The sequence below is a fragment of the Pristis pectinata genome, chromosome 2 (assembly GCF_009764475.1).
Source record: "Pristis pectinata isolate sPriPec2 chromosome 2, sPriPec2.1.pri, whole genome shotgun sequence".
Lineage (NCBI taxonomy): Eukaryota > Metazoa > Chordata > Chondrichthyes > Rhinopristiformes > Pristidae > Pristis > Pristis pectinata.
Window position 1 is genome coordinate 115503412 of NC_067406.1, and position 12076 is coordinate 115515487.

A 12076-nucleotide genomic window follows, 5' to 3' on the forward strand; every position below is an offset into this window, starting at 1 on the left:
GTGTTCGCTGGAAATCTGAAATAAAAGAACAGCACAAATATTCAGTAGGTAAGGCAGCAACTGTGCAGAGAGTAAAACAGAGTCAACATTACAAGCTGATGACTCTTCATCAGAATTAGCCAGTTCTAGGTGGATGATAAGAATTGGTTACAAGAGGTTACACTGGGCTTTGCTGGAACATAGAACAGTACAGCACAATACGGGCCCTTTGGCCCATGATGTTGTGCCAACCTATATAAACCTACGCCACAATCAATCTAACCTTTCCCTCCTACACAGCCCATAACCCTCCAATTTTCTTACATCCATGTGCCTATCTAAGAGCCTTTTAAATGTCCCTATTGTATCAGCCTCTACCACCGCCCCTAGTAGTGCATTTCAGGCACCCACAACTCTCTGTGTATAAAACCTACCACTGACATCTCTCCTAAACTTTCCTCTACTCACCTTAAATGGATGTCCTCTGGTATTGGACATTGCCGCCCTGGGACAAAGGTGCTGGCTGTCCATTCTATTTATGCCTCTCGTAATCTTATACACTTCTATCAAGTCGCCTCTCATCCTGTGAGCCCTAGCTCGCTCAACCTTTCCTCATAAGTAGGTTCTCTAATCCAGGCAACATCCTGGTAAATCTCCTCTGCACCCTCTAAAGCTTCCACATCCTTCCTATAATGAGGCAGTTAGAACTGAATACAATACTCTAAGTGTGGTTTAACCAGTTTTATAGAGCTGCAACATTACCTCGTGGCTCTTGAACTCAATCCCCTGACTAATGAAGGCCAGCACACCATATGCCTTCTTAACCACCCAATCAACTTGCACAGCAACTTTGAGGGATCTATGGACTTGGACCCCAAGATCCTTCTGTTCCTCCACACTGCTAAGAATCCTGCCATTAAGCGTGTACTCCACCTTCAAGTTCAATCTTTCAAAGTGTATGACTTCACACTTTTCAGGATTGAACTCCATCTGCCATTTCTCTGCCCAACTCTGCATCCTGTCTATATCCTGTTGTAGCCTACAACAACCTTTACACTATCCACAACACCTCCAACCTTCATGTCATCTGCAAACTTACCAACCCATCCCTCCACTTCCTCATCCAAGTCAGGGGTCCCAGAACAGATCCCTGCAGAACACAGACCTCCAGGCAGAATACTCTCCTTCTACTACCACACACTGCCTTCTGTGGGCAAGCCAATTATTCTGAATCCACACAGCCAGGTTTCCATGGATCCCATGCCTCATGAATTTCTGGATGAGCCTACCATGGGAACCTTGTCAAATACCTTACTAAAATCCATATACACCACATCCACTGTTCTACTTTCATCAATTTGTTTTGTTACCTCCTCAAAAAACTCAATTAGGCTTGTGAGACACAACCTGACCCTCCCAAAGCCATGCTGACTATCCCTAATAAGACTATGCTTCTCCAAATCTTGTAAATCCTGTCCCTAAGAATCGTCTATAATAGTTTTCCCACCACTGATGTAAGACTCACTAGTCTGTAATTCCCAGGATTATCCCTATTACCTTTCTTGAACAAAGGAACAACATTCGCAATCCTCCAATCCTCTGGTACCACTCCTGTGGCCAGGGAGGACACAAAGATCACGTTCAATGCTCCAGCAATCTCCTCCCTTGCTTTCTGTAGTAACCTGGGGTATATCCCATCCGTCCCTGGGGATTTATCTATCCGAATGATTTTCAAAAGCTCCAACACTACGTCTTTCTTAACCTCAAGATGCTCCAGCTCCTGTTCTACACTGACCTCAATTTCCTCAAAGTCCCTCTCCCTGGCGAACACTGAAGCAAAGTATTCATTAGGGACCTCCCGTACCTCATCCACCTCCAGTCGGATGTTTCCCCCTTTATCCCTGAGCAGTCCTACCTTGACTCTAGTCATCCTCCTGTTCTTCACGTACATGTAGAACGCCTTGGGGTTTTCCTTAATCCTACACACCAAGGCCTTCTCATGTCCCCTTCTAGCTCTCCTAATTCCCTTCTTAAGCTCCTTCCTGACCACCTTATAATTCTCAAGAGCCTCATCTGATTTTTGCTTCCTAAACCTTAAATATTCTTTCTTCTTCCTCTTGACTAAACCTTCCACCTCTCTTGTCAACCATGGTTGCTTCACCCTACCATCTCTTCCTTGTCTCAGTGCGACAAATCTATTCAGAACCCTATGCAACTTGTTCCTAAACAACCTCCACATTTCTGCTCTGCATTGCCCCGAGAACATCTGTTCCCAATTTATGCTCCCAAGTTCCTGCCTAATACCATCAAAATTAGCCTTCCCCCAATTAAATACTTTCCCATATCGTCTGCTCCTGTCCTTGTCCATGGCTATGCTAAAGGTCAGCGGGTTGTGGTCACTACCTCTGAAATGCTCGCCCACCAGGAGGTTTGTCATCTAACCAGGTTCATTGCCTAGTACTAGATCCAGTATGGCCTCTGTTCTAGTTGGCCTGTCCACATACTGTGTCAGGAATCCTTGTGCACACCTAACAAATTCTGCCCCATCTAAACCTTTTGCACTAAGGAGGTGCCAATCAATATTCGGGAAGTTGAAGTCACCCATGACAACAACCCTGTTATTTTTGCACCTTTCCAACATCTGCCTACTTATCTGCTCCTCAGTGTCCCAGTGACTATTGGGGTGCCTATAGAATACTCCCAATAGAGTGATCGCTCCCTTCCTGTTTCTGACTTCCACCCACACTGACTCAGTAGAAAATCCCTCCTCGATATCCTCCCTTTCTGCAGCTATGATACTATCCCTGATTAGCATTGCCACTCCCACTCCCACCCCCCCCCCCCCCCCCCCTTTTACCTTTTTTACCTCCTTCCCTATCCTTTTTGAAACATCTAAACCCCGGATCATCAAGCAGCCAATCCTGCCCTTGCAACACCAAAGTCTCTGTAATGGCCAAAACATCAATTCTACATACTGATCCATGCTCTAAGTTCATCACTCTTATTCTTAATACTTCTTGCATTAAAGTAAACACATTTCAACCCATCCAACTGACTGCATTTATGCCCTACTGACTGACTATCCTTGCTCACAGTCTCTCTGCACATTGCATCTTCCTTTACACTAACTGCCCCATTATCTGACCTAACACTTTGGTTCCCATCCTCCTGGTAACCTAGTTTAAACCGTGCCCCCCCCCACCGCCAACAGCTTTAGCAAACCTGGCCGCAAGGACGTTGGTCCCTCTCGAGTTCAGGTGTAACCTGTCCCTTTTGTACAGGTCATGCCTTCCCAGAAAAGATCCAATGATCCACAAATCTGAAACCCTGGCCCAACTCTTCAGCTACACATTCATCTGCCATATCTTCCTATTTGTACCCTCACTGGCACATGGCACAGGCAGCAATCCAGAGATTACTACCCTTGAGGTCCTGCTTTTTTGGTTCCTTCATAACTCCCTATATTCACTCTTCAAGACCTCATCCCTTTTCCTATCCATGTCATTGGTACCAATGTGAACCACAACTTCTGGCTGCTCACCTTTCCCCTTAAGAAAGCTCTGGAGTCAATCCGAAACGTCTCTGACCCTGGCACCTGGGAGACAACATACTATCCAGGAGTCTTGTTCTCGTCCACAGAATCTCTTAGATTGGAAGATGAGCAAGTAATTCACTGCCATACCTAGGAGTAGCCTTTGGATGCTGAATGGGGGAAGGGAAGAGATCAGACAGCAACTGCTGCATCTCCTGTGATTGCATGAGAAGGTGCCACGAGAAGGGAAGTAAGTGTTGGTGGAGATGGAACAGCACTTACCTATGTACCTTTGTGCCAAAAAGGTGATCATTTTTTTCCATTCAAACACTTGTATTTTTTCTTCAAAATTGGTGAAATAACCTGAAGGATTTCCCATGAGTTCAAATCCTACAAAATACAAAGGAAGAGTTTTGTTTCTTGACAATTAATGCAATCAATTAACTGTTTGCATTAAAATTAATCAAAATACAATGTGTATTGAACTATTTAACAATTTGGTGCAATGTAACACAAAAGGAAATTAATATAGTTTCATACACAGTTGAACATTTTCATCCCTGCTGATCAATTTTCAAATAATTTAAAATAAAATGGAAATACTCTAATGATAAGCAAGAGCTGTCTTTGTTTTTCTAAAGTGCACTGCTAAACTGTGACTGATATTTTTAATAAGTAAGAAATCAAAAACAAATTAGGTGAAGGTGCTTTGGACTTAGAATCCCAGGAACACCTTGCACCAGGAATATTGGAGATAAGTTATATCTAAAAATCTTTTTTTCACCAATCTGAATATCTATAGAAGGCAACTTTAAGTTGTTTTATTGGATCCATGCACTCAAAAAACTATGGGACAGTTCCTTGTTATCTCTCACACTCCTGAAGGCACTGAATCTGGCTGTCTGCCGGAACCTTTCTGATGCCTTGCCCAAATATATTTTCTTCATTGGTAATCTAAATGGTGAGTCTGGAATACAGCATCAACAAACTCTATTTACATTCAAGCTTATTGCAGCAAAAACACTTTATAATAAGGAATGAAGACAGCATAAATGTTTCTTTTTCCTGGTGTGTAACCTAGAGACATTAAAATCGATCAATTGTTACCCTGACTGAGATGACCAAATTCAAAATGCATTGGGAACCAAACTCTGGATCTCTCTTTCTAAAGCATGTAGTTTTCTCCCATTAAGTGGTTAGCAGCAGTGCAGAAATGCCACTTATAAATACAAATCCATGTCTAACTCACATCAGTATTCACCCAGGTCCCATCTTTGTACAGCTGTGGTGGAGCAGTAATATGACTGCTTATAGATATACGTACATTACTGGACAACACAAAGAGAGATTTGGCCATTGCCTGTAAAAGGTTGCAATGGGTTAAAGTGGAGCATTTTCTATTTGAATGACTGAAGCAGCAGCTTGTTTAAGGGGTGATGACAGCTGAAAACATTCTTAGATCACTGCAGATCTTTTTCATAGTTATATGCTACAGAAAGAACCTTGTAGGCATATGACAATGATACTGTTAGTCTGGAAGGAGTTGCCAGTGCTACTGAAATCACTTAGTTCAGTTATTTCATTAGGGAAGCTAAGAAATATGGGCATTCTTACTAACAATATTGCTACAGATCAGATACCTTTCACAACATCTACTCTAGCTCAATATCTGGATATCCAAGGAACTTGTAACAACAATATCCATTTATATACCAGATTTAACATAGTAAAATGTTGCAAGGCACTTCACAAGAACATTAACAAACAATATAAAAGGATACCAAGGCACAAAAATAGACATTAGGAGAGAGGACCAAAAACTTGGTCAAAGAGGGAAGTTCTACAGAGCAGAAAATACTGGAAGTAATCAGCAGGTCAGGCAACATTTTTGGAGAGAGAAACAGAGTTAACACTTCCAAAAGGATTTCTGTCTGATTTGTATAGACCAGAAATGTTAACTTCATCTCCTGATCTACTGAGTATTTCTAGGATTTTCTGTTTTCAATTTAAGATTTCCAGGATCTGAAGTACTTAATATCTCACAATTTCAACACTGTTTGACTTTTTTCTCCCTCCTTCATTGTTAATTATCACCTTCTATTTAAGCCTCCTCTAGACAGATCAAACTTCACCATTTTCTCTCAGCCAGCACTGCTACTAAGTGTCATTCCATTTCTCCATCCTATCACAGACATTCCCTTTGTTGTCTCCACTCTTCCCCCTTCTCTGCAAACATAAAATATGTTTAATCTCTTTTCTCAGTTCTGATGAAAAGTTATTAAGCTGAAACTCTGCTTAACTCTACTACCCTTTCCACAGATTCTGATTGACCTGTTGAGTATATCCGGTGCTTTCTGTTTTTATTTCAGATTTCCAGCATTTGCAGTGTTTTGATTTTTAATCCACTTAAGATCCCCCACTGAAATTTTCTGAACTGAAACCACTGGTATATTTGCCACTGTTGCTTTACCTCCTTTTTTATTTTTAAATAAAAGGAAATTTGATCAAGTCACACCCATTGCCAACTATGAAAGCACATCCATATCAGCATGTCAATATTCACAACATGTGAATAAGACAGTATCATGTTCCAGAACTTGTTCCAATATGTCTCTAAATAGTTACCACTGCCACAAGGCACTGCCCCTATCTACCTCCATGGAAAGACAGGGTGGTGTGTTTCATGCTTTAAGCAGATGAAAGCTACTATTAAGCAGATAGAAATCTGGTGGGGTGGGGGCGTTCAGTAGAACGATGACAAACGAAACCCAAATACCTGATACAGCAGTTTCATAAATGCATTTGCATTTATGCAGCACCTTTAACTTTGTGAAATGTGATAGGAAGCTTTGCAGAAGTATTATCAGAAATAAATTCTTGTCTAATCCCACATTCTGGAACCTCTTCCCCCTCTTTAAATCTCCCTGCCCCTTTAGCAACTCCCTTTTCCTTTCAAAAGCTTCCTAAAACAAAGACAGACCAATCTCCTTTTGAGGCTTTACTTCTTATGCTTATCATTGCAAAAAGGAGACTAGTCTTTTTGTGTACTCAGATGATTTGGAGTAAATGGAGAGGTGAGTAAAGAAAGAGATAGATAAGCCAGTTGTGTGGTGGTGTACATAAAATTACACCCCTCAAACTTGCAGAAGATCAGAGAACAGTGAGAGGCAATTCTAGATGCTAAAGAGGATGATTCAGCTAAGCCAATAGTTGCAGAGGTCTTGAAATAATTAGTGGATTAACATTGTGGTAAAGAGCTAAATACTGTAGATATTATAAATCTGGAATAAAAGTAGAAAATACTCCATATCTGTGAAGGGAGAGAAAATGTTAATGCTTCAAATCGATAGGGCATGGGAGTAAGTAACCTAAAAGAAAGTTTTTAAAGTTTACTTGCAGTGAACACGATAATGTTAACAAGCATCAGGGAAAGGATCTGTAGGTGCTTATATAACAATGATATTTTCAGAAAACAGGAAGACAATAAGTTCTGAGAAGAACCAAGGAATTTCTGGTGAAAACTTGAAATTATTAAAAATGGTAAACAATTTACCACAAGAGGGAATCTCATGAAGGAGTTAGTGAGAGACTTAGGAGTGGCAATGGCGAATAGCAACTTTAATTAAGAGCTGTGAGAGTTGGAACATGGTGAGATGCTCAAAAGAGAAGGAAAAGTTGGTGGAGTGTCCAAGATATGACATGAAACTAAGGTCGCCAACAGTTGCCAATGAAGAGGGGTAAGGGAAGTCAATATAAAACATCCCAGTCTTCAGCCATCTGCCAGTGAGGCATGTTTTACTTGGTGCTAATAGATCATTATAATTATTCAATAGACTTGCAAGGTTTTGACTTCAGGTTAGCAAAGGTGATTTACCAGGGTGGTCTGGGTTTGAAGAAATTGAATAAAGTACTTGGAACAGAATTTGAGAGGAATCATCAAACTATTTGTTGCATGATGAAGACATTGTGTAAAATATTGCCTTGATAATTGTGTTTCTGTTGATCTTTTGATGTTATGGCAAAGGGTTGCAAGAAGCACCTTGGGAATTGTACCCTGTGCCTTTCGTATTTAATTTTTGTTTGTGACTTACCTGGTGTTAAGTCATTTTCCCAGATTCTGTGAATTAAACGATCCAAGTTCGTAAAATTGTACTGTGGCTTGCCATTTATCTCTCTGCTCAGAAAGGAGATAAGAAAAAATATCTTATGTACAGTAAAATATAAAATCTAACTCATCCAGATTATTCCAAATTGCTGTTAGCTTCCAAGTTCTTTCATTTACATTTTTCTCTTGCACATACACTGGACAATCTCTCAGGATTTAGGATGACTTGCTTCCTTTCTGGTTTTACGGGTTCTGCTGTGACTGATGATGCAGATGTAGCACCATAAACTCATTCACAAATGGGGTAGGAGGTGTCTGATGGGATGAGTCGGTGGGTAGTTTGTGAAATGGTGTGCTCCTCTGCAATTTATGCTGGGTTTCTGTGTGCTCCCGATACATGGACTCGAAGTTCTCAGTACCATTCCAAATGCTCTTTCTCCACTTTCAGCAGTGCAGTCACGAGCCAGAGATTCCCAGCAGTCAGTGGGGATGTTGCATTTCTTTTCAAGGAGACCTTGAGCACATCTTGAAATCCTTCTCTCTGCCCACCTGGCAATCTCTTCCCATGACAGAAATCAGAATAGAGTGTCTGTATCAAGAGTCTGGTGTGTGGCCTGCCCATTGTAGCTATGTGTAATTGTGGTATCAGTATTGGGGATGTCAGTATGGGGGAGGGCACTGATGTTTGTTCCCTTATTCTTCCTGTAAATTTAGAGGATTTTGCAGATAAGTATTTGCTGGTATTTTTCTCGTGCTTTGAGGTGGCTGCTGTGGGTAACCCAGGTCTCAAGGAGGGCGCTGCTGCCCACTGGATCATGAGCTTTGAGGACTTGATGTTCAAATGCTGAATGGAAGGAGTGTAGGAGGCTGAGCAACTCACTAAGAGCCATGACATGCACAGGTTCCTCAGTAAAATCCACCTATGCTCCAAACATCCAAGACTTCACCTCAATGAGAACCAAGAACAAAGCGGAACTCAACAAGGACAGAGAGGTTTTCAATAGTCACTAGAAGAAACACTTCAAAGACCTCCTCAACCACGATTCTTGTGTGAATGCCCTTTGACTCCATCTCACAGCAGCCTATTTGGGCCAGGCTTGCTTCCATTTCTGACCAACAAGTAGTTGACGCCATATACCAATAATAAAATAACAAGGCCTCAGGAGAAGAAATCCTAAAAGTCAGTGGAGAAGAGATTCAGTCATAAATTCACAATCTCATCATTCACTTGGGAAGAGGAGGATGTACCAGAGGAACTCAGAGATGCCATAATCATGACCGACTTTGAGGAAGGAGTCAAGTCCAACTGTGGGAACTACAGATGGGTCTCCCTGCTATCTCTCACAGTGAAAGGCATCACCATGATCCTTCTGAACCAGTGGCCAAAGAGCTGCTCTCCGAATTGCAATGTGGAGATTCCCTATTTTTAGAGCACAGTGGACATGACCTTTGCTGTGTGACAACCCCAAGCAAAGACAGGGAGCAGCACCAGCCACTTTACACAACATTTCTAAACATACCTAAAGCACAGACATAAGCACACATTTCTATCTTACTGCAACTGAGTATAAAGGCAAGATTATAAATAAGGAATAATAAATATGTTCTGCTTCTTCAATCTTTTCTGCTAAGGATACATTTTGATCATATAGGCTATGCAATATACTTGATTTTTTAACCATTGTTAGAAAATTACTCCTACATCATTTTGTATTCCAACATTTTTCTCAATAGAGCTATTAAAAATACATTCTATTTGATAACCTACATTCATCTCTAGATTTTCAAACACCTGCAATGTAAGTCATGTCACTTTGATGATATTAGCTCATGATCTTGAAACAATTATTTTTGCAATATATATGTTTGTGAAAATTATTGGTTCACAAATAATTCATTGTGTTGCTGAAAAGATATAATCAAAATATATATATTTTATCAGCATTTAGGTAGGAACAGGATTCAAACACAAAAGGTAGCTTTTTATCAACCAAACATACTAATCTCTACTAAGGTAGGACCTAAAAAGGACTTAAAATTGGCTTGCCTGTAGAAAGCAGAGGGTTGTGGTGGAGGGAGTGCATTCAGATTGGAGGGTTGTGACTAGTGGTGTCCCACAAGGATCGGTTCTGGGACCTCCGCTTTTCGTGATTTTTACTAATGACTTGGATGAGGGGGTAGAAGGGTGGGTTGGCAATTTTGCGGACAACACAAAGGTTGGTGGTGTTGTGGATAGTGTAGAGGATTGTCGAAGATTGCAGAGGGACATTGATAGGATGCAGAGCTAGGCTGAGAAGTGGCAGATGGAATTCAATCCGGAGAAGTGTGAGGTGGTACACTTTGGAAGGACAAACTCCAAGGCAGAGTACAAAGTTAATGGCAGGATTCTTGGTAGTGTGGAGGAACAGAGGGATCTGGGGGTTCATATCCACAGATCCCTGAAAGTTGCCTCACAGGTGGATAGGGTAGTTAAGAAAGCTTATGGGGTGTTAGTTTTCATAAGTTGAGGGATCAAGTTTAAGAGCCGCGAGGTAATGATGCAGCTCGATAAAACTCTGGTTAGACCACACTTGGAGTACTGTGTCCAGTTCTGGTCGCCTCATTATAGGAAGGATGTGGAAGCATTGGAAAGGGTGCAGAAGAGATTTACCAGGATGCTGCCTGGTTTATAGAGTATGCATTATGAGGAGAGACTAAGGGAGCTGGGGCTTTGCTCTTTGCAGAGAAGGAGGATGAGAGGAGACATGATAGAGGTGTACAAAATATTAATAGGAATAGATAGAGTGGACAGCCAGTGCCTCTTTCCCAGGGCACCAATGCTCAATACAAGAGGGCATGGCTTTAAAGTAATGGGTGGGAAGTTCAAGGGAGGTATTTCAAGATATTTATACCCAGAGAGTGGTTGGGGCATGGAATGCACTGCCTGGGGTGGTGGTGGAGGCAGGTACTTTGGTCAAATTCAAGAGATTACTAGATAAGCATATGGAGGAATTTAAAATAGAGGGATATGTGGGGGGAAGGGGTTAGATAGTCTTAAGCGCGGTTTAAAGGTCGGCACAACATTGTGGGCCGAAGGGCCTGTATTGTGCTGTACTGTTCTATATTCTACGTTAAAATAACATCTGTAACCTGGAGCTAAGAAAGACGGATGTAGGATAAAATAATCAATTGAACAAGCCTTTTGTCTAGGTGGAATAGGAAACTTTAATGGTAAAAGGCAACAGAATAAGTCTGCTCTATTTCCAGTCTCAGTACTTATTGAAAATAAGTAATTTTTAAAAATTTTGATTACATTAAGTGGATGGGGCTTCATGTCACTACAGAGAAGGGGCATTCAAGTGCTTAAAGCAGCTGGGAGCAGGTTGAGAGTGAACGAGGGCACATTCCTTTTAGCTGTTATTGTCATAAGGAGGTTGGGTAAAGTGTGGTCCACATGATAAATAATGAAATTCCAAAGTCTACTGCACTGATTTTAACTCAATCCAAATGTTAAAGTAGGGGCAAGGGATCTAATCTCTGTGATCCAGTTGTCTAACCCTAGAAGTAACCTACTTCTTTGCAATGATAAGCAGGTCACCTATAGGAATGGGCAAGATGATCCTGTAAATATGCAGTCCTAGAAAATGTATTAAAATCCACAGGATCTCAGTTGAATCCAGGTGTTCCTGATACAGTGATGGAGTTACATAGAGTAAAAAAGGAAATGGCTCAAGTGGAAGATAAACACTGGTACTGTCCCACTGGGCCAAAAATCTATTTCTGTTTCTATGTGCTTTGATGTAACTTGTTGCATGTAATAATCTTTCCTTACTGTACTTTCTTCCATGTACAGCATTTAAAAAACAAACTTAAACTTTAGCAAGGTCATTCCATTCCATTTCATTACATCAGATGTCAGCAGGAAAGCAGATTTCAAATGTCATCATTAATCTGCTTTATAGGGCAAATTGAAATTTCAAAGAACTCGCCTCATTCTCCACCTCAACATATGAGAAACAGACTGTGAGAGTGAAGTGGAGGCACTGTTTTCTTTCAGTTATTCAAGGATTAGATCAGCAGTTTACTGGCTGCAAACCTACACTGTCAGTGGGCACCATACAGCCACAGGTTTTATCCTCCTCTAACCACAAAGGTGCAATGCTCATGCAATAACCTCCTTTCTTACAGATGATAACTCGGGTGCTTTGGTTTCCGCTCACATTCCAAAGAAGTACGGGTAAGTTAATTTGGGTTTAAAATGGGCGGCGCGGACTCGTTGGGGCGGAAGGGCCTGTTACCACGCTGTAAATAAAACTTAAAACTTAACTTAAAACAGGGAAAAAGAAGAAAACAAAGATGATAAAAAGAGGAGACGGAACTGCTTCTGTACCAATTATAACAATAACATCGATGAGGGGGTCATAACAAAAAGAAATACCAAACATCTCACATTTAAGTACGTTTACACTATACGTCTTGTG

General features: G+C 41.1%; 1 protein-coding gene across 2 annotated transcripts in view; it reads right to left on the reverse strand.

The window, feature by feature from the left end:
• idua (alpha-L-iduronidase) overlaps positions 1-12076 on the reverse strand; it is a 166572-nt gene that overhangs the window by 63658 nt on the left and 90838 nt on the right. For both annotated transcript variants that reach the window (XM_052010427.1, XM_052010428.1), the window contains exons 3-4: positions 7603-7685; positions 3794-3901 (exon numbers count right to left, since the gene is read on the reverse strand). In XM_052010427.1, the coding sequence (XP_051866387.1) occupies positions 3794-3901; positions 7603-7685 (191 nt within the window). The remainder of the gene's footprint in view (positions 1-3793; positions 3902-7602; positions 7686-12076) is intronic.